This window comes from Panthera pardus, unplaced genomic scaffold, assembly GCF_024362965.1.
Source record: "Panthera pardus isolate Hobbes unplaced genomic scaffold, ASM2436296v1 HiC_scaffold_2, whole genome shotgun sequence".
In the NCBI taxonomy this organism is placed as follows: Eukaryota; Metazoa; Chordata; class Mammalia; order Carnivora; family Felidae; genus Panthera; species Panthera pardus.
The window spans coordinates 98,588,823-98,609,511 of NW_026526765.1; the positions used below are offsets into that span (position 1 = coordinate 98,588,823).

At 41.2% G+C, this 20,689-nt stretch overlaps 1 protein-coding gene across 1 annotated transcript in view; it reads right to left on the reverse strand.

Moving 5' to 3' along the window:
- The window catches only part of SV2C (synaptic vesicle glycoprotein 2C), a 227,821-nt gene that overhangs the window by 156,879 nt on the left and 50,253 nt on the right, over window positions 1-20,689 (reverse strand). Inside the window, exon 2 of the mRNA XM_019462979.2 lies at window positions 11,014-11,692. Coding sequence (XP_019318524.2) covers window positions 11,014-11,593 — 580 coding nt within the window. The 5' untranslated portion in view covers window positions 11,594-11,692. The remainder of the gene's footprint in view (window positions 1-11,013; window positions 11,693-20,689) is intronic.

Consider the following 20,689-nt stretch of genomic DNA (forward strand, 5'->3'; position numbering starts at 1 on the left):
TGAACCCACAAACTGTGAGATCATGACCTGAGCTGAAGTCACTTGCTCAACCGACTGAGCCACCCAGGTACCCATTTCCCATTATTTAATTCCATCCTTCTTTCCAACTTTGAACATTGCTAACCACTAACCGGCTTCCTCCTGTCCATCCATTTCCTTCCTTAACTTGACAAAGTTGGAGACGCTGACTCCACCTCAGGGTGTTATCTTCCTTACACTTCAGCTCATTACTAGTCAGGAAGCACAGTCCCTGAGGGAGGGCATCCTTGCTTTCCACACTGCTGGAACACACTGTGTTTTCATGTACCAGCTGAATCCCTAGGAGAAAGGGTGTGTGTGTGTGTGTGTGTGTGTGTGTGTGTGTGCGCGTGCGCGCACGCACGCGCGCATGCAGTCGAACTATCTTTGCTACGCTGTCATGAATGAGCCTACAGAAGTATGGCAAGATATGATAATATGGTCTCAAGAGTGTTGGGAGGAAATCTCAAACATAAGGTCACAGAGGTAAACTGGATTCTTGATTCTGGAGGTAAAAGCAGTGTCCCCAAACTCCCCCCAAATATGCCCCAGTCCTTACTCTCCCCCTCCTGACAGTGGTACTACCCATGGGTAGATTTGATTTTTACTTAGTCATTGGGAAGAGACTCCTGCATCCTAAAATATTACCTGGGGGCAAAAACTTGGCCTCTCACCACAGGTTCCCTCCTTTCTGGTAGGCACACTGTCAATATTAACTGGGTGTCTATGCTACCTGGCATCAGTCTCTTTGCAGAAAAGGGCACACACATTTCATTCTCACTTAGGTTCATGCAAATCCCTCTCAAGGACTAAGATATTCTTGGCAATGAATTTACTCAACACAACTCTTTCTCTTTAAACATCACGAATACCTAAATTTAAATACCAAAAGACTTCAAGAATGTAACCTATTTTGTATATTGATCTTTGGTAATTCAAATGCTACAAAACTATTCCCAAAATGTTTGCTTCTCTGCAGAACAATAGCAATCATATTCTCTTAGAAGAAAGCCATGTTCCAGCACTTACTTGAAAGCACCTTACAAATATCCTGTATTAAGTAGACCTGTGCCCAACTTTCTCAGCTTCTTTTCGTGACTTCACAAAGGGCATACCAAATGTTAAGCAGGCCCCTTAACTTCCCCTCTAAGAGCTTGTTCCATGCTATGCCCCTGAACAGAACTCTTCTCCCAGGCACAAACCAAGGGTGCTGGGCAGATGCAAGCTATATCCTAGCAGCACTGAGGCAATCTGCCCTACAAAAGTGCCAGGTGGTGTGGCTCCATCCTGCTCTCTGTAGCTCTTCCTGGGGTGTTAGGAAAGAAGACACTCTTCCTTCCCTCCCACCCCAACTTGCTCTGTTGTTGCTTGGCTGACCTGATGGTGCAGATGGATGCTGACTGCTCCTTCCATCAAGCCCCAGGCTGGCCACAGTGCAGGCTGGTAGGTCTTACGCTTGGTTGAGAACTCCCTTGTCAGTGACATAACTAATAGAGTCCTTTGTCTTAAAGCAGGGCCTTTCTTTCTTTTTTTTTAATATGGTAATTATATTGATGTCAGTTATTAAGGACAGTGGTGGCAAGATACTACCACCTTTTCATCACTAGCCAGGTGCCTTGGTGCAGTTTACAACCTGCAAAACTGTACATAGCAGCCCTCCAATGTCAATTGGTTAAGGTGGATTTTCAGCAGTTTCTCAGCTGTCAGCTTCTCTGTTTCCAGGCTTTGTCTTGAGAGTGAAAAAATAAACTTAATGGCAGAGATAAATAATATTCCAATATTTAGAAATATTTGCTCGTTTCTAATAGGTATAGGAAGATTGCATTTTTAATGTAGGAAAATACACATGACAAAATTTATCATCTTTCGCATTTAGAGATAAGAGAGATAAGAGATAAGAGAGATGTGAAAATAATTTAGAGATCATTATATTCTATTTTTAAGCAAATTCCTTACATTAGAAATTTTTAGTTGGAAAAACTCATTGTGTCCTCATCATTTTATATTTCATTAGAGATCTCAGTTTTGAAATTGAAGGTAAGAACTATACCCAAGGACTTCTTTTACTTTTTCTGTCACAATCTTAAAAAGGCCAATAAGAAATTTCTAAGTGTAAGGTAAGAATGTCAGTTTGCAAATATGTGGGTTGGGAATACTTGCTTCAGTCATTTATCAGAATAACTCTTCAAGATGAATGTAATTAAACCATTTCCTACTCCCTGAAGCATTTTGCAGGAACCTTAGTTCCTATACAAGCTCTTGTTACATGAGAATATTGAGAGATTAGATTTCCCATGAAAAGGGGTGATTTCATCTTCCTGGTTGGAATTCAAACCTACAAGCCCAAATTATTTGAATTTGGCTTGATACAGTTATTAGGTGATTAACATTTCAAACTGCCTTATTTAAACCAACATGCAATTAACAAAGTCTCTAAACTAACAACAGATCAACAAGTTCTACAGTGACTTCAGGGAGAGTCCCAGATTGAATCAGAACAATGTACTGTACTGTACTGTAATGTAATGTAATGTAATATGTAGCACCACTGGAATCAGAATCCTCATCCAGAAGTGTTCTAGGATGCAGAGATATAGGGATTCAGGATGCAAGGATCAGCCTTTAGGTTCAAAGCTATATTGTAGGAAAACCCCCAATGAGCCTCCGGGTGACAGAAAGGCATTTACTATCACACTCTCAAAGTCTCAGAATGCTGCTTATTGGCAAGATTCTGGAATGTGGCATGGGGTTTCTGTTCACTCCTATCCTGTGAAAATGTATCACAGACTTCCTGGATGGAGGAATTGTTTCAGGCTACATAGGCCAAATCCACTAGGAGGTTAGAATGAATGACCAGAGGAAATAAGACCCAAGGATATAATGGCAACAAATTATTGAGTCTTCTTTTCCAATTTGGCAATAATGAATCCAAATAAGATTTTGCTAGTGTTGGTGAACAGGATGTTCTCTAGAAGCCAATAACTTTTTAATTCCAATTAGAATCACTGTGACAGCTGAGAGGCTAAACAGAAGCAGAGGGCATACACACACACACACGCATACACACACACACAATGCAGATCAAACCTCCCTTCAAGATACCAAGGCAGATGTCAATAACAAAGGGATTGGGCAGGGTATATAGTTGCTGATCCTGAAATCTGCAGCTTACACTTCTAGGGTACAAAGCCACTCATCTTAAAATTTAGAACACATTTACAGAAGTAGAAAAAAACACTCCTAAAATTCATATGAAACCACAAAACACCCTTAATAGCCAAAGATTTCCTCAGAAAGAAGAACAAAACAGGAGGCATCACACCGCCTGATTTCAAGATATACTATGCAGCTACAGTCATCAAAACAGTATAGTACTGGCATAAAAACAGACAAATAGACCAATGGAACAGGATCAAGAGCCCAGAAGTAAAGCATAGACAGTAACTAATATTTGACAAAAGAGCCAAGAATACTCAATGGAAAAAAGTGCTTTAATAAACAGTGCTGGGATAATTGGATTGTATTTAATTACATGTAAATACATGTAAGAGAATGAAACCGGACCCATATCTTAAAGCACTCACAGAAATGAACTCAAAATGGATTAAAGACTTAATCCATTATGATCATGATACTGCAACTCTCCCGGGATTATATCTGAAGGAAATAAAAACTCCAACTCAGAAAGACACCTGCACCACCATGTTCATAGCAGCATTATTGCAATAGGCAAGACATGGAAACAACCTAAATGTCTATTGATGGGTGAATGGATAAAGAAGGTATGGTGTGTATGCACGTACACACACACACACACACACACACTGGAATATTTTTCAGCCATTAAAAAAACAAAACAAGGAAAGTCAACCATCTGCAACATCATGGATGGACCTTGAAGGCATTATATTCAGTGAAATAAGTCAGATGGAGAAAGACAAACAAACACTGTATGATCCCACTTATATGCAGAACAATAACAACAACAACAAACACCCAAAAACCTAAAAAAAAATCATAGAAAAAAGAGATCAGACTTGTGGTTATCAGAGGCAGTGGGGGTGGGGGGGGGGGAGAGGAGGGATAAATGGAGGAAGATGGTCAAAAGGTATAAGCCTCCAGTTATAAGTAAGTACTAGTATAATCTATAACATGATGACTGTAGCTAATACTGGAGTATGATACACAGTTGACCCTTCAACAACAAAGGTTTGAACTACATGGGTCCATTTATACATGGATTTTTTTTTAATATAAATATAGTACAATAAGTGTATTTTTTCTTTGTTATGATTTCCTTTTTTCTAGGTTACTTTATTATAAGAATATAATATGTAATGTAGGTAATGTACAAACCATGTGTTAATAAGACTGTTTATGTGAATCAGTTAGGCTTCCTACTGAGAACAGGCTATCAGTAGTTAAGTTTTGGGGGAGTGAAAGTTACACTGGGGTTTTCACCCATGAAGAGGGTCACAGCGCCTGTAACCCCTAAGTGGTTCAAGAGTCAAGTACGTTGGAAAGTTGCTAAGAGAGTTTGGTACAATTCCCCTGGGGGAAAAAAAAGAAAGAAAAAGGGAGTTCGTAATCCTAAGAGTTCTCGTGATAAGGAAACAATTTTTTTCCTTTTTTTCTCTCTTATCTTTTTATTGCATTTATGAGAAGATGGACATTAGCTGAACCTAGTATGGCAATCATTTCACAATATACACAAACCATCATGCTGTACATCTTAAAATTACACAGTGATATATACCAGTTATTTCTCAAACTGAGAAAGATATACAGAGTATATCCAGATTCCCGATGATCAAAACTTGGAATAAAGCTAAGACCGCATCATTTTGGTATCAGCTCAGATATACTGGTCTACCTGGCAGCACTGGGAACAGGTAATACACACACTGAATGAAACGACTGGTTCGACACACACTGAGCCAGTTACTGTATTCTGCCTGCAATCTAGTGGCAACGAGCAGTCAACAGAAGGAAAGAAAAAGATATCTCAGAAACTTGAAGCTTGTTTTATTTTGTTTTTTAAACACGGACAGCTAAAGATAAGGAGCTAGAAATCCCAAAAGAATATGTCTTCTTTTGGTAATACCTAAAAGAATAAGGGAGCATATGGAGAGATGAAGAGAAATTAGGGATAGTTCAGGTCATATCCATCCAGCCCAGCCTCCAAGGAAACCACCATTTCTATAAGTGGCAAATGAAGTAGCAGGGGAGAGAGAGACAGAGAGAGAACTCGGTATGTTCCAAGAAATTCTACCACCTAGGTAGAAACTACGGAAAGAACAGTTAAAAGACATGCTTAAGGTCTACTAGCGATTTTGTTTTATTTACCATTGTATCTCTAGAGTCTAAAACCATGCCAGTCACATAGTCAGTGCTCAACAAATTTTTGTTGAATGAGCATCGTAGTTGTCAAGAGAAGGTATACAAATTCCAAACACTCTGACTTGATAGGCAAGTATTGAATAGTTTCCAAACTGACATGTCCAAAAATGAAAAAAAGTCAAGAAAAATTCCATTCATATGTACCAATACATTCTTGATGCTTTGATGTTCATGGTCCACCTCTGTTTTTGCCCAACATGCCAATCAACCAGCTAATGCTATAGAGGTTCTAAAGGAAAATTAGTCTGTGCTACAATAGGGTATTACTCTGGGACACCCAGGTGGGCCTTCCAGGGTGCTGGCTACTTCCACCCAGTCCTGGTCTGGACCTGGTTCCCACGTGTTCCCCAACTAGATGTGTCAGCACACCCTGAACACATCCATCTCTCAGAAGCAGACTCCCAGGAGTGAAGCTCACCAAGACAGATGGAAAAATCAGAACGCCAATTGGTTAATTTAAATGAAACACAGAATTTCCACAAAGACTGGCATCCTCTGGCAGGCGCATTCCGGATGGGCAAGCTCTAAAGCAAGCTGAATTTGAAATCTTTAAAGGGCTTTGGAGTGTGGAATTAGAGCGAGAGGTCTTTGCTATAGGATTCATGTCTTTACAGACTCCAGGCCTCAGGCAGCCTTCCTTACAATAGTGATACATGTGGCCCCCAAACCACATCGGTTAAGATTTTTAGGTCAGGACACCGCAACCCTGACCAACAACCAGAAGGGCACTGACAACATCTGCATCTATGACTTTCCCTCCTGTTGGTCCTCTACTACTGATGAATGCCCACTCAAAATAATACATTCTTACTTTCGATATGTCCATATCCTCAGTGAGGTCTCAAAGTGTTAATGATCGCAGGGATTGTCATCTCAAATATTTGTTGAGATTCCGTTATGTACTAGGCACTGATGTGGGCGGTGGGGAAACAGTAGTTCACAACACTGACAAAAACCCCTGGTCCCATGGGGCTCATGTCCCCTTTATTTTTGAGGAAATCGTATTTCTCATTTGTGACTGTTGCCCTTATGTACTGTGTATAAATAAAGACAACAACAACAACAACCAGGGCATATCCTCTATTAGGGCTTAGGAAAGGGAGAAAAAGATGTAATATCAATAGGTGATTACACTGTTGGAATCCATGAACAAAAAGTGAATTTTTAGATCTGTCCTCCCCCCCTTGAGATACTGGAGTGGTATGTTTCTGCCAACAATTGAGAATACTGTATTCTCCTAGAAGTAACCCCATTCCAGAGGCCTTTAAATGAAAATGTTGGAGAACTGGAAAGGCAGATGGGATGAGGAGCTGGAATGGGTGGCAGTCTGGCTCTCCCAACAGGCAGCGATGCATTAGGCAAGTCAGGTACACTCCCAAGTCCCCCCCTCATTTTTAAGGTGACAGGGTCTGCCTAAAACACTAAGACACCAGCAGCTGGGAAATACCATGATCTCCCTTGATAATAGGAACCAATCCTTATTCGCAGTCTCCCTTACAGGGCCCTGGGCCATGCCCCACACACAAAAGCTAGTGCACAAATAGTGCTTTATCAAACACAGAACCTATTGTAACACCAGAGGGGCAGCTGAAGTTGCAGAAAAGATGTATAAAAATTTCTGTTGGGATGCCTGGGTGGCTCAGTCGGTTAAGCGTCCGACTTCGGCTCAGGTCATGATCTCAGTTTGTGGGTTTGAACCCTGCCTGTGCTGAAAGCTCAGAGCCTGGAGCCCGCTTCGGATTCTGTGTCTCCCTCTCTCTCAGCCCCTCCCCCACTTGTGCTCTGTCTCTCTTTCTCTCAAAACGAAACAAAACAAGACAAACCTTAAAAAAAAATTGCATTGCTCTTTAGCTATTAAACCCTTTATTCACGAGCTTTGCTCGCTGTTTTCGTCTTAATGGTCTTTTGCGCTGCCGGTAACTTCTTAAATGCCAGAACTGAGAGACTGTTTGGAATCCTTCCTGCAGGACCCTGCAGCCACCAGGGCACCTGCATGGCTCAGTCGGTTAAGTGTCCGACTCTTGCTTTTGGCTCAGGTCTTGATCTCACAGAGATCATGGAGTCCCACGTCGTGCTCGGCTGCACTCACAGCACGGGGCCTGCTTGGGATTCTCTTTCTCCTTCTCTGCCCCTCCCCTGCTCTTGTGCTCGTACTGCTCTCTCTCTCCATCTCTCAAAACTCAAAAAAAAAAAAAAAAAAAAAAAAAGACTGCAGCACCTGAGGGTGACAGATCTCTTCCTTTTCTCAGCGACATCCAGGCCTCCCCGCTCTCCTGGTTGCTCCTCTTCTGCCATCCTCCTCATCAGCAGCCCCATAATAGAGCTTTCTGCGGGAAACCACTGTCCCCCTGGTTGAGGTCACTGGCAGCGTCATCTTAAATGAGATTGCTCACAAACCAACTGTGCTTCAGTCCAAAAGGACAGTGGCTCACTGGACTCCTGGGACGCTCCCCAGGATCTCAAAGGGAGAAGTCTAAAACAAACTCTTCATCCTCCTGCCTCAGGTTCAAACCTGTACTCCGCATTACTTTATTTGATGAATCACCTTCTTTTCATCAACTGTCCACTTGTTCCGCCATCTGAATTCATCGAGGACCAATCCTTGCTGACCCTACCTCTGGAACAGCTCTCAAATCCTGGCTTTTCCCCCCACTGCCTCGGTCAGGTCGCGACACCTTACGTGGTCTCTCAGCCTCAAGTCTATTTTTGCTTCTCTTCCAGCTGTTGATATTTGTTTCTTCGTGCTAGCAACATGCAGACATTTGTGATTTCTCCATACTAGACTATAACTTCCTTGGATACAGAAACCTCATCCTTATTTGTCCTATTATCCCCAGTGGTAACACTATGCTTTGCACATAATAAATGCTCAATAATAGACTTTGGCAATGGAGCATGGATTATCTTAAATAAGACTGCACCTTATTCCCCCAAAGAACAGCTCGTTAGATGCTTAAATATTTACTCTTTTTCCCAGCCCAATTAACAATGTTATATATACACACAGGCCATACACATAGACACCTGCACACACAGTCACTATCTTTAAGTCAACCTTCTAGCAAACATCAAGAGAGGCTCTATCTCCCAAATAAATGAGACATAAATTGGTTCATATTTTTTGTTCCTGGTCTTCCTTGAGAGAACGACACAATGCTTAGTGCCAAATGAGAAATTACTTTGCAAATCTATATCCCTCAAAGACCACCAAACATGGGTCATGCATCTTTCTCGCATTTTGATCCCATTGCTGTGACTTAGAGCGGTAATTATATTACAAAGCTATTATTCGATGGAATGAAAATGGCAAAACAATTTAAATGCTTGTCTTAAAAAACTCCATTAGAATGCAATTATAAGTGAAATTACAGTGGCAAAAGAATTGAAGTGCAAGTCTGGAAGGTACAGTTATGAAACCATTAAAATGCTTCTGTTGGGGACTCACAGTGTTGAGTGAAACCATACACTCTTGGGGACACAGTTTTAATTCACTAAAGCAGTCACACTTATGGAAAGAGGAAAATATCACTGCTCCAATTGTTCCACAGCATTATCTGAACTTCTGAATGTCACCTAGGGGTGTATAACATCAGCAGGGTTTAAAGGTGTATGGAATAAACTGATAAGAGAACCAGGTGTCATACTGTGTTTCCATTCAGCACCAAGAAGATAAAGGCAAGCTTAGTTTAGAGTTTTCTGAAATGTTTCCAATATAAAAGCTAGGATTATAATGTGAAATGCTTTTTATCCTAAAATGAAGCTTGCAATTATTAAATATGTGTGCCGTTATATTTCTAAGTATCTATCTCCTTAAAATGTTCTGCTGATGCACTCCTTTTGCAACATCTTGATAAATATTTTGATTCCCAGCCTTATAGTAGATATAGCTGCTCACTAAAAGAAAAAAAACACACACACACAAAGGCAAAATACAGTGGATACATACGAGGTACACTGAAATGATCAATTTGACAAACGACTAAGGACCCTCCTCAAAATTATGTTCTGTATTTTGATGGCTGAACACAGAGATGAGTCTACCAGCAAAAACAGGCAAAATATGTCCCACCCCCACCCTCTCTCCCTCACAGTCTGCTTCCAAGAATCTATCTCTTTCAGCTAAGTAAATAAAAAAATAGATGCTAGGACGGGGTCATATAAAGAAACAAGTGTTAAAGAAATGAGATGTAAATCTTTTTCTCATGATTTTCTCTCTTTCACTGTCACAGAGCAGGTTAGAAAATGGCATTTAATTTTTTTCACACAGAAAACTTCTCAGCATCAATGATTATAACATTACTCAATAAAATTACTCAGTTTCCATAAAAAGACTTGCAGACTTTTGTTTATCAAACTTTAGTTTTAAAAAGTCCCTTGAAAATATAGATACCAAGTACTCTTACTCTCACAGACTCTGAGACACATATAGATTTCATATGCACATAAACATGTTGTCTGGGGTATGCTTAGCAAAAGGGGTTTGAAAGTCCTCCTACCTTAATCTACTGAATGCTTGACATGGACTTAAATTGTTGGGGCTATGTGGCTGTGTGCATGTTTCTTGGCCTTCTTGTTTTCCCTTCCACAAGGGAGGGTTTCTTTGAACCTCAAGGTCATGGTAACTTCTGCTATCTAGATATTTGATAGAGAAGTCGTATTATTTTTACACATATAATTTAGATATTAATACGACTTGAAATAGATTTTAAAAACTTTTTTTAGTTCATTTATTTATTTTGAGAGAGAGAGCATGCACGTGAGTGAGCACAAGCAGGGGAGGAACAGAGACAGAAGGGGCAGAGAGAATCCCAAGCAGGCTCCACACTATCAGTGCAGAGCCTTATGTGGGGCTTGAACTCACAAAACGTGAGATTATGACCTGAGCTGAGATCAAGAGTTGGACGCTTAACTGACTCAGCCACCCAGCTGCCCGATTTGAAATAGATTTTTAAAGCATATGAGGAAGTTCTTCCAGTTTAGGCACAAAGGTACAAGCTTTGAAAAAGAAAAAGTCATCTAGAGAAAATTCTATGAATAAAACTAACTGAAAAAATAAACAAGCAAACACACACATAGATTATAGGAAAAAAAAAAAACTAGCGGGGTCCCAAAAGTATTTAAATCATAGTATTATACATAAAATTTGAAATTCAGAATTTTAAATCACATTTGTCAGAGTTTTGTAGAATTAACCTCTATATTTAGAAAAGTACCAAATATGTTTCATATAGTAGTCTTATTAACTTCCAAGGACATATCTTTAGAAGTTAATAAAGGAGAAACCAGTAAAACATTTATAATAATATAAAACATACTGCTCTTAATTTGAAATGCATAAACATATAAGTTGGATTGATGGATGAATAGATGATAGAGAAAATACGGTAAATGTTAACTATAGGATCTAGGTAGTGGATATATACAAGCATCATTGTACAATGTTTTTGATTCTTTTGCATGTTTAAAGCTGTTCCTAATAAAGTAGTGGTGAGGGGGGAAGCAGTGCTCTGGATGAAAAGTAAGTATTCTATTTGTTAACGGTGCTCCACAAATAAGCCAGTTTCAGAATCTGTGTCACAGGCATGATGCACTCACCTAGCCATCCAGATCCTGAATTTGGAATGCACAGGTCTGTCTCAGCGCTGGGCAACACGAAGCCAACAACAAACACCTCCACACCATCCGCCATAAGGGCCATGCCCAGCACAAAGAAAAGGGCCCACTGGAAACGGCCATGACCACACTCTTGGATTATCAGCTCATACTGCTGGGCTAGTTCTTCCTCATCAGCTTTCCTCTCTGACTCCAGCTCCTGGCGGTCCTTGTGCACATCGCCCTTAGGCTGCCCCACTGACACAATGCTGTCCTTCCCTTGGTTCATACTGGGGATGCCCTGATACTCCCCTTCATAGATTTCATCATCTTCATCATGGCCCTCGGTAGCCTCACTGGAGCCTTCATCATCATTGGCCTCCCCATTATAGGTCTCTCCAGGTGGGTAATAGTCATCGTCCTCTTCTTCATCTTGGAACCGACTATAGGACCGCTGGGTGTATTCATCCTGGGCCCGGTCCACTGCCTGGTTCACCTTCTTTACAGTTTGTTTCTTCACCTCCCGGGCAATGTCCTTGGCGCCCTTCATCAGTGAAGTCCTATCCTTGTAACAGTCTTCCATCTTATCTCAACTGATGGCAAATGCGAAGATGGGAAGTTTTCAGACTCTGATCAGTGCTTCAGCCCTGACGGCATCATCCACTTTGGCTTCAAAACAGAACTGCAAAAGAAGAAAAGCCACACAAGATACTTAGTATTCCTTTCTTGTCTTTTTCACCATCTATCCCTTGGTCTCTGGTCTCTTTTCACCGTCCCCCTCAGACTAAGACACAGAATTAGCTTTGCATGGAATGCACAGGAATTCCCTGAGGATAAAACAGGACATCTGGAACCTCAAAAAGTACATCTAACACATTTGGATTGAGAAAAATAGTATTGCTCACAGACATATACACACACTGCAAAGTCAAAACCAGAATATGAGAAGAATCCTGTCTGAACTTATTTCCTAGTATTAAAAAAAAAAGCAGGCAAGCAGCCCCATATACAATGCTATTGAGTCATATATATATTTGTAAAATGCATTTTCCCTCTCCTTTCATTGTATTTCCTTCAACAAAGACTCATGCAGTGCCCCCAAACTGCAATTGAGTATTTGCCCTAGTATAACGGTCATGTCGGTAGGAAATGGGTAGAGTTCATCAAACGATTTCACAGATGCCTTTGATAAACATTGAATTAGAACAATAGGCTTGTCTAGTTGGGGTCTGTCCTTTCGGAAGTCACCCCCAGGCCAGCAGTGACAGGTAAGCCACATGCAATGTCCCGTCACAACCCCACCTTATAAGTACTCCAGGCTTTGTCTCTATGTCCTTCATCTCTGGACACACACACCCCCCTCATCCTACTGTTATTCCAGTTGACTGCTGTCCTGGATACATGTCATGGGTCTCCCATGGCCCACTGTTTGGTTTTCTATATCACTGAGACAAAAGGCTTGGCTTACATTCGGGCTGAACCCATGGTAATAGATGGTTCACTTGTCCACTGAGCTGTCTCCTCTGGTGGCCCACGGTTGTACATAGAGGATATAACGGTGAGAAAGTCACTCCCCCTATCATTAAATCCCCAAGCCCTACTCTGTGGCAGTGTTGCAAACCATGAGTTATGCAATACTAATTTCTACCTCCTCTTTGTACCTAGTGTAAGATACTTGGTGAATGGCTTGCAAACATACACTTAAACTGCTCGTTCAGACATCAGAAACAAACCCAGTAATAAAGACAAAAAGATGTTTGTTTATAAATTGACTGTGCATCATTACCACCGAATAACTGTAAATGCCCGCGAGGCAAACAGAAGCCTCGTTCTGCACAGCCCTGTGTTTTGGAAGACAGTAAAATGAAATTAAAATAAACATATGATTATAAGGTTTTTGCCAAATGTCGTAATGGAGGGTTTTTCTGTTTATTCTCCTTTTTCTTTCTCTCTTTCTGTTTTTTTTTTTCTTTTGGAGGGCTGACAGTAAGGGGAAGCAAGAGATGGGAGGATCCATGAGGAGAGTAAGAAAAGATGGGAAGGCAGTTGGAAGAGGTTGAGGCTGGAGGCTCAGAGACTCAAGAAGGAGGCAGGAAAGAAGAGAGAAGGAGAAGGCAATGTTGGGGACAAAGAGATACTTCCTACTTTAAAAATTAAAAGTAAAGGGGCACCTGGGTGGCTCAGTCAGCTAAGCGTCTGACTTCGGCTCAGGCCATGATCTCACAGTTCACGAGCTCGAGCCCCGTGTCGGGCTCTGTGCTGACAGCTCACAGCTTGGAGCCTTCTTCAGATTCTGTGTCTCCCTCTCTCTCTGACCCTCCCCCACTCATACTCTCTCACTCTCTCTCTCCCGAAAATGAACATTAAAATTTTTTTTAAAAATTAAAAGCAAAATTAAGACAGTTCACCCAGTAAATAAAGCCAACTGCTCTACTATCCATAGACTGATGATCATATCAGACACTGCACATGAGCTGTTTCCCCTGCATGACCAGTACAGGCACCGGATACACTGGTACATGAGGAACAATGTGCTGAGGGGGAAGCAGAGCCTGGGCCATGGCGGTACCACCATGGGAGCAGCTGTGCTTCTTAGTAACCAAGAGCTTCTACAATGGCTCTTTTAAAGAAATGCTACCTAAGCTGACCGGATTTGGCGTTTCTGCTTTTGTTCCAAGCCACAAATGTTCTTACCACATGCTTTAAGGACCCCCAAAAAGGTCTTTGTGTGGGGCCCACCCACCTCTAGAAGAGGAAACACACATGGGGTCTTGAATGGCATGGTTATGACTGCAAAGTCAACAATTCTAACCCTCTATGTAATCTAATCATATGCACAATGAGGAAAAAAAAAAAAGAAAAAGTTTGCAATCAAACATTACAGGTTTAAAAAAAAAGTGCTGCATGTAAAAGTCTTAGTTTTCATTCTGGGGCAAATAAAGGAATGTGTATATATAAGGGCTCCTTTTTGACTCAAGGTTCCTCACTCAAGGCTCCAGTTGATTTTCAGATTCTTGACAGAAGAGACTGGGTCTTGTGGTTTGCAGTCTCACTAAAACAAAGATTTTTCAGCGTTTTTGCACATGTAAGGGAAGGCACGAATACTTACTCAAAAATATGTTTAAAATCAGATGTCTGCAGATGTTGTCATTGGGGGACACTGGGTGAAAGGCATGGGGGTCTGTATTATCTCTAGCAACATGTGAATCTACAATGATCCCACCATAAAATGTCAAACAAGAGAACAAGTCTGTACCGCCTTTATGAAGCAATCTTCATATTGCTGGCAGGCAGATTATTCAGGGGCAGAGTGGCCTGTGGCCATTCCTCTCTCTGGTAAATGGAAAATGCAAAAAGCCTGTCTCACTGCAGACTCCACCAGGAAAATGGCATATTGGTACCTGTACTGTAAGGTTCTCAAGGTGTGGCCCGCACACCAGTTATGGCCTATGAGGAGGTCCACGGGCAGCTGCATATTGCATCATCGATGTCTGCAAATGATACACCTCTGTTTAGGGTGAATCACTGAGTCAGACCACATAATATGCTCCAGACATTGTTTTAATAAAAACTGATTTGATTTAGAGCATACTCTATGCCAGGCATTATGCTAAGAACTTTATATATGTTCTTTTATTCTTTTATTTAATCCTTATTTCAATCCTCCAAAATAGATCTTGCAGTCTCCATTTTACAGGTGAGAAGATTAAGGATGAGATTACATAAGTAGCCCAAGATCACAAAGCTTGTCAGAAGAGACGCTGGGACTCCAGCCCAGATGAACCTGACCCCAGAGTCTTGCCCCTCACCCCCTATCTGATTCACCCAGTGCTCTTGCTGAGGTCTTAGTCAATGCAGTAGCATTCTTCCTGGTCGTTCTGATAACTTGTTTTCTCTACACAAAACTTATTTTAGGGTCTCTTGGCTAAATCATCCTGTGGGTTCTGAATCAAGGAGAATTATTGAGATATCTTCATCAGTGATGGGCTTTATGTAGATAATTCCCAAATGCAGTCTTGTTTGTTCAGATAAACCATCCCAACATGGTGCCTGTACTTCAAAAGATAACACAGCGGTCACGCTAAATAAGACGCCAGGGGCCAGAAGGGCAGGAAAGAAGGCAAAGCAACGAACCTCCAACCACCTCCAGTGACGTGCAGCTGCCAGTACTCTTTAATTCAAGTCAGCGTGCTTCTCCATGAAGTAAGCGTAATAATAACTGCCATACAGTGTTGTGAGGATTAATAAGCTGACATTTACACCATGCCCAGGAGAAAAGTTGACGTACATTAAGTGATTTTAATTCAGGTTCCCCAGAAACAGAACCTGTGATAAGGAATCAGGTGCGAATCATTTATTAAGAGGATGACTGAGGGAGGACTGCGGTTTTAGGCAGTGTCCTGGGGGGCAAGCCACAGTCTCCCCCCAGAGTTATTCCCACTCAAGGCAAAGGTGCTGGCCTTTCACGCTCCCACTCCCATCTGTTGTTGGCCAAGGGCCACCCGGGGTGAGGATGGACTAGAGGCGCTTCCAGCTTTCTGTACCAAAAGGCAAGGCAGTTCCAGAGACCCACGCACAGTCCCCTGACAAGGTGCAGGTGTGGCTGGTGGAAGCAAAGAATGGAGCCAGAGGAAGAGAGCGGAGAAAATGAAGGGGATCCAAGAGTATCTGGGCAGAGCACTAACAGTATCTCCTATAATAAGTTTTTAATAGCTACGTGGTTAGATGCCCTGCTTATCACAGCTGATTAACAACTGTATTTATTTATTTTTTAAATTTTTTTAATGTTTATTTATTTTTGAGACAGAGCATGAACAGGGGAGGGTCAGAGAGAGAGGGAGACACAGAATCTGAAACAGGCTCCAGGCTCTAAGCTGTCAGCACAGAGCCCGATGCGGGGCTCGAACCCACGGACTGCGAGATCATGACCTGGGCTGTAGTCGGACGCTCAACCGACTGAGCCACCCAAGCGCCCCATTAACAACTGTATTTATAGAAGTGGCTGTTACAACCAAATAATATTTACAGCACCGTTTATCTGATATATGAAATGACATGCACAAATCAGCTCTATTTCTATGTGTGGCAATCACTTTGCACAAATAATAATTTATACACAAAAATGGAAGTTATTCTGGCAAAACAGAGTTTCAGTTCTTTTTTTTTCTTTGATAGTTCATGCCAAACATCGTATATTCAGTAACACCACATATTATATCAAAACCATCCTACACATGTTCCCATCATGCACAACTCTCCCCAACACACACACAGATGTTTATCTCCGTTTCACCACACTGTCCCCAAACTTCCAGTCCTTCCTTCTGCTGTACCCTTCATCGCCACCATCATCAAAAGATCTGGGATAGTTCCTCCTCACCAAAACATTCTGGAATCTTCTGGATGCTGGGAGAGTCCATCATTGTAATAACTGTATTTATGCAGCTTTGAAGCCATTGTGCACGCACACAGTGATGACAGCAATAATAATAGCTCACTCATTCTTATGTTGGCCCTGTGATAAGTACTTCAGAGGAATTATCACACAACAAGAATCTTGACAATAACCATATGCTTTTTAAATCTCCATTTGACAGATGGGAAAACTGAAATCTGCCTGGTAAGAATTCACACTTACATGAACTTACTCCAGAGCTCAACCGCCTATACTACATCTACCAGTTCTTAGTAGAAACGGAAGCCCGTGAGGGAAACAGAGTTTCCACCAACGTGGGGCAGAAGACAGACCCACCTCCCATTGCCTGGGTAGGTAGAAATCCTTCAAAGTACTTGCAGAATTCCAGCCTGTTGGGATTGGGAGAAGGGACTCATTATCTAACAGCCCTCTTTCCCTCCTAAGTTTGGACCTGATGGAGACATTCAACAAGAGAAGGTAAATGGTGAGCAGTTGCCAGCTGATGGAAAATCATGCACACACTTCATCTCCGATGCCACACCTTCTTCCCAGTCCTAGGATTCTGGACCACACAGGGCTCCTTCCAGGAGGGAAGGCTGTCCAGGGAGTTTTCCAGGTCACAGGATTAGCAGACCTGGGTAAGCACCTCCGTGGCGCTGAGTCCAGCAGGCCAAGATCTTTCACCCAATTTGCCAGAGAAGTTGCTCCTTCTTTCCTGGGGACAAGTGAGGGTATGTGCATGGGTAGTAAAAAGAGAAGCTTCAAGTGTTTTCCCCATATCTGTCTCTCCTGAGGAGCCGTGGAAATCCCTGTACCTGAATGGAATTTGAAAAGTGGGGAACGTCACCTTAACTCAGTGCTATATCATCTTGGTCAAGACCATAACAGAGCACACCAGCCACCCCAATGAGAGCCTTATCACTTTCCATCTCTTATGAGATAGAACATAAAACTAATTATATGTGATGACATTATAGTAATGCCAAAAAATAGCTTCATTAAAATAAAAAGACAATGATGTGAACATTAACATTTGCAACAAGTCCAGAAATATTTTGAGAGACTGTGTAATGCATTAGTCCAAACTAATATACATTTTAGTTTATGATTAACGTCAGAAAGAAAGGCAACATGTAGTATTCACCATCCATGTTGCAACTAGATACCTCTTTCTTAAGGTTGTTTCACATATCGAAAGATAGTGGCTTTTTAGCTGTAATCATCAAGACAATATGGTACTGGAACAAAAACAGACACTTAGATCAATGAAACAGAATAGAGAACCCAGAAATGGACCCACAAACGTATGGCCAACTAATCTTTGACAAAGCAGGAAAGAACATCCAATACACTAAAGACGGTCTCTTCAGCAAATGGTGCTGGGAAAACTGGACAGCAACATGCAGAAAAATGAAACTGGACCACTTTCTGACACCATACACAAAAATAAATTCAAAATGGATGAAAGACCTAAACGTAAGACAGAAAGCCATCAAAATCCTAGGGGAGAAAGCAGACCAAAACCACTGTGACCTCAGCTGCAGCAACTTCTTACTCAACATGTCCCCAGAGGCAAGGGAAACAAAAGCAAAAATGAACTATTGGGACCTCATCAAGATAAAAACCTTCTGCACAGCGAAGGAAACAATCAGCAAAACTAAAAGGCAACCGAGGGAATGGGAGAAGATATTTGCAAATGATAAAGAGGATAAAACGTTAGTATCCAAAATCCATAAAGAACTTATCAAACTCAACAGCCAAAAAACCAAATAATCCAGTGAAGAAATGGGCAAAAGACATGAATAGACACTTTTCCAAAGAAGGCATCCAGATGGTTAACAGACACATGAAAAAATGCTCAATATCACTCATCATCAGGGAAATACAAATCAAAATCACAGTGAGATACCACCTCACACCTGTCAGAATGGCTAACATTAACAACTCAGGCAACAACAGATGCTGGCGAGGATGCGGAGAAAGAGGATCTCTTTTGCACTGCTGGTGGGAATGCAAACTGGTGCAGCCACTCTGGAAAACTGTATGGAGGTTCCTCATAAAGTTAAAAATAGAACTACCCTATGACCCAGCAATTGCACTACTGGGTATTTACACCAGAGATACAGGTGTGCTGGTTCGAAGGGGCACATGCACCCCAATGTTTATAGCAGTGCTATCGACAATAGTCAAAGAATGGAAAGAGCCCAAATGTCCATTGGCAAATGAATGGATAAAGAAGTTGTGGTATATGTATGTATATATATATACACACACACACACACACACACACACACACACACACACACACACAATGGAGTATTACTCAGCAGTCAAAAAGAATGAAATCTTGCCATTTGCAACTATGTGGACGGAACTAAGAGGGTATTACGCTAAGCGAAATAAGTCAGTCAGAGAAAGACAAATATATGACTTCACTCATATGTGGAATTTAAGATACAAAACAAATGAACATAGGGGAGGGAAGCAAAAATAATATAAAAACAGGGAGGGGGACAAAACAGAGACTCTTAAAAATGGAGAACAAACTGCTGGAGGAGTGGGAGTGGGGGATGGGCTAAATGGGTGACGGGCATTAAGGAGGACATTTTTGGGGATGAGCACTGGGTTTTATACATAGGGGATGAATCACTAGAATCTACTCTTGAAATCATTATTGCACTACATGCTAACTAACTTGGATGTAAATTTAAAAATAAGAAAATAATTTAAAAATAGTTTAAAATGTATATTTTATACACAATATATTTTATTTTATTATAATAAAAAAGTTGTACATAAAAAATAAAGATAATGACTTTTAAAAAATTTTTAATGTTTTTATTTATTTCTGAGAGAGAGAGAGAGAGAGAGAGAGAGTGAGTGTACTAACAGAGGAGGGGCAGAGAGGGAGACACAGAATCTGAAGCAGGTTCCAGGTTCTGAGCTGTCAGCACAAAGCTTGATGTGAGGCTCAAACTCATGAACTGTGAGATCATGACCTGAGCCGAAGTCAGACACTTAACCGAATGAGCCACCCAGGTGCCCTGATAATGGCTTTTTAAAAAAGCTTACGATCAATTTTATTGAGGTATAATTTACATCGAATAAAATGCTCTGGTGATCATTAAAAGAACATAGTCCAAGAGAGATGGTGTGGTACACCATCCAGATTATGAATATGCTTATTCTCTTATTCTGGCAGAAAACATTGATTGAAACATTGTTTGAAATGTTTACTCAACAAAAGTTTGAAACCTCTGGACCTTACACTGTCAACAAAAAGAGGTCAACATATCTGAGCCCTAGACTTTGGTGGTCTGGAGACAGCAGAAAGATGAGACAATAGGCATAGCCTTGTAGGAACTCTAAGTACTATGTAAGAATGTCCACACTGCTACTTCATTATAGCCTAACCTTATGCAATAGACATACTATTTGAAGGTGAACAGAGTTAAAATGCAGAAATGCATACCTACCGGGAGACAGCATTCTGAAAAGAAGTTTTTGGGAGGGAGGAGAAGACATCTGAGATAAAGAAATACACACTGACCCATCATCCCAGCCTATCCAAATCTTTGAAATCAGACTTTTATAGTTTAAGGATGCTGCTTGTCCTCAGAACCTTTAAACTTCTGTGTAAATACGTGTAAATTCCCATTCTTCAAGTGATTTCTTTTTATTATTACTTAATCTAATCACACCTGCTCAGTTAAGCCCAGCTGGTTCCCTTTGGGCATTCAATCATGTCTTTCATTATGGTTATCCAAGAATGTGATGGTCTTCCCTACTGGAATGTAAGCTCCCTGAAAATAGGAACTTTGTAAAATAAAATGCTATAAAGCAGTGTTATTAAAAGAGGACACAAGCACCATAGGGGGGCCAACCCTCCAATAACCCCCTTTCTTCATGAGGGACTTATCTGGATCAACGTTTCCCCAAAGTGCAATCTGCAATATGTGCTGAGTGGAAAAAGTTCTATTGTCATATAAATTTGGGAAGTTTCTGTCTCATATTGAATAGGTCTTTCCCTGGGGGCAGGAAAGGATCACAATTCAAGCTTTTTATAAAGACCCTGTTTAACTGTGTTATCCAACCAATTCCCAAGCTTTCCTAACAGAATGTCCCCACTCTCAACATGACACCGACGGGCAGTCCTGTATTAAAATAAATGCAACATCCTTTCAAATTCTAACATGTCTATTAAGAAATACCATAAAACTCACTAATTAGAATCAAGTGAGAGAAGCAGGAAGCAAGGCAGAA